The following is a 1545-nucleotide window of genomic DNA, read 5'->3' as shown; positions in this document are numbered from 1 at the left end:
TTAAAAGGCCTGGCTCTTGGTACCCATGCTATTGTTCGTCAAAACCAGGCTTTTCAAGCTTTGCCAAATTATGGTTCATAAAGATTGGATGTTGATTTAACTTGCATTTCTTTGAGGTTGAATGATGCTTTATGAATTTAGTTGGCCATTTATACTTACTTTTTATGAGCTAAATATTCATACCCTTTGCCTAATGTCCTATTGGCATGTTTCTCTTCCTTAATAAATCCCAGTACATCTGTATAATATTGCTCATGGCATAATGTCGAGTATGAATGAAACGATAGCAGCCTGCTTTAGAATACCTCTCATTTCTCTCTAGCCCGGAAATCACATGAAGCTGTGGGTGGAGATTCACCTGATAGTCCTGGAAACCCCTCTCAGCCCAAGAACCATGAGTAACCAGACACTAGTAACAGAATTTATCCTGCAGGGCTTTTCAGAGCAGCCAGAATACCACATGTTCTTATTCAGCTGTTTCCTCTCCCTCTACTCTGTGGCTCTCATAGGTAATATCCTCATCATTTTGGCCATCACCTTCAACCCTGGGCTTCATATCCCCATGTACTTTTTTTTGTTCAACTTGGCTACTATGGATATTATCTGCACCTCTTCCATCATGCCCAAAGCCCTGGAGGGTCTGATGTCAAAGGATAGCTCCATCTCTTACGGGGGCTGCATGGCCCAGCTCTATTTCCTCATATGGTCTGCATCCTCTGAGCTGCTGCTCCTCGCAGTCATGGCCTATGACCGGTATGCAGCCATCTGCCATCCTCTGCATTACAGCACCACAATGAGCAAGGCATTCTGCTGCAAGCTGGCTACAGGTGTATGGGCGCTCTGTGCCTTCAACGCGGCCATCCACACGGGGCTGATGCTACGGTTGAATTTCTGTGGCCCTAATGTCATTACCCATTTTTTCTGTGAGGCCCCTCCTCTGCTGCTTCTCTCCTGTAGCTCCACCTATGTGAACAGCATCATGATTGTCCTGGCTGATGCATTTTATGGCATATTGAACTTCCTGATGACCATCGTGTCATACGGCTTTATCATCTCTAGCATCCTCAAGATGCGGACTGCAGAGGGGAAGAAGAAAGCCTTTTCCACCTGCTCCTCCCACCTCATTGTGGTCTGCATGTATTATACTGCTGTCTTCTATGCCTACATAAGCCCAGTCTCCAGCTATAGTGCAGAGAAGAGCAAGTTGGCTGGTGTACTGTATACCATGTTGAGCCCTACGCTCAACCCCCTCATCTATACTTTGAGAAACAAGGAGGTCAAGGCAGCCCTCAGGAAGCTTTTCACCTTCTCCAGAAATTAATTTCTGTCTTCTGAAGCTTTTGTTGGAGACTACGTGTTGAAATCCACAGTGGTTTCAGAGACTCTCCAATGAATAGGGTTTTGGAAATTACCACTAATGACTCAGTGTGGTTACTAATAGATTCTCTAATGACTTGAAGAGCCATTATTTTCATTCATTTTGCTTTCTTGTAATCTTGTAATTTTTATATTTTCTACATTTTGTAATGATTTAAAAAAATAAAA

The 1545-nt window shown here is 43.6% G+C and overlaps 1 protein-coding gene across 1 annotated transcript; it reads left to right on the top strand.

Moving 5' to 3' along the window:
• Positions 1 to 334: 334 nt before the first annotated feature.
• Positions 335 to 1321, top strand: LOC308355371 (olfactory receptor 13A1-like; the record flags this gene model as incomplete). Its single annotated transcript, XM_080823559.1, has 1 exon — positions 335 to 1321. The coding sequence occupies one exon, from the start codon at positions 335 to 337 to the stop codon at positions 1319 to 1321; it is 987 nt and encodes a 328-aa protein (XP_080679685.1).
• Positions 1322 to 1545: the final 224 nt, after the last annotated feature.

This window comes from Martes martes, assembly GCF_963455335.1.
Source record: "Martes martes genome assembly, chromosome: 14".
NCBI lineage: Eukaryota > Metazoa > Chordata > Mammalia > Carnivora > Mustelidae > Martes > Martes martes.
This window is presented reverse-complemented; position numbering and strand designations above follow the sequence as displayed.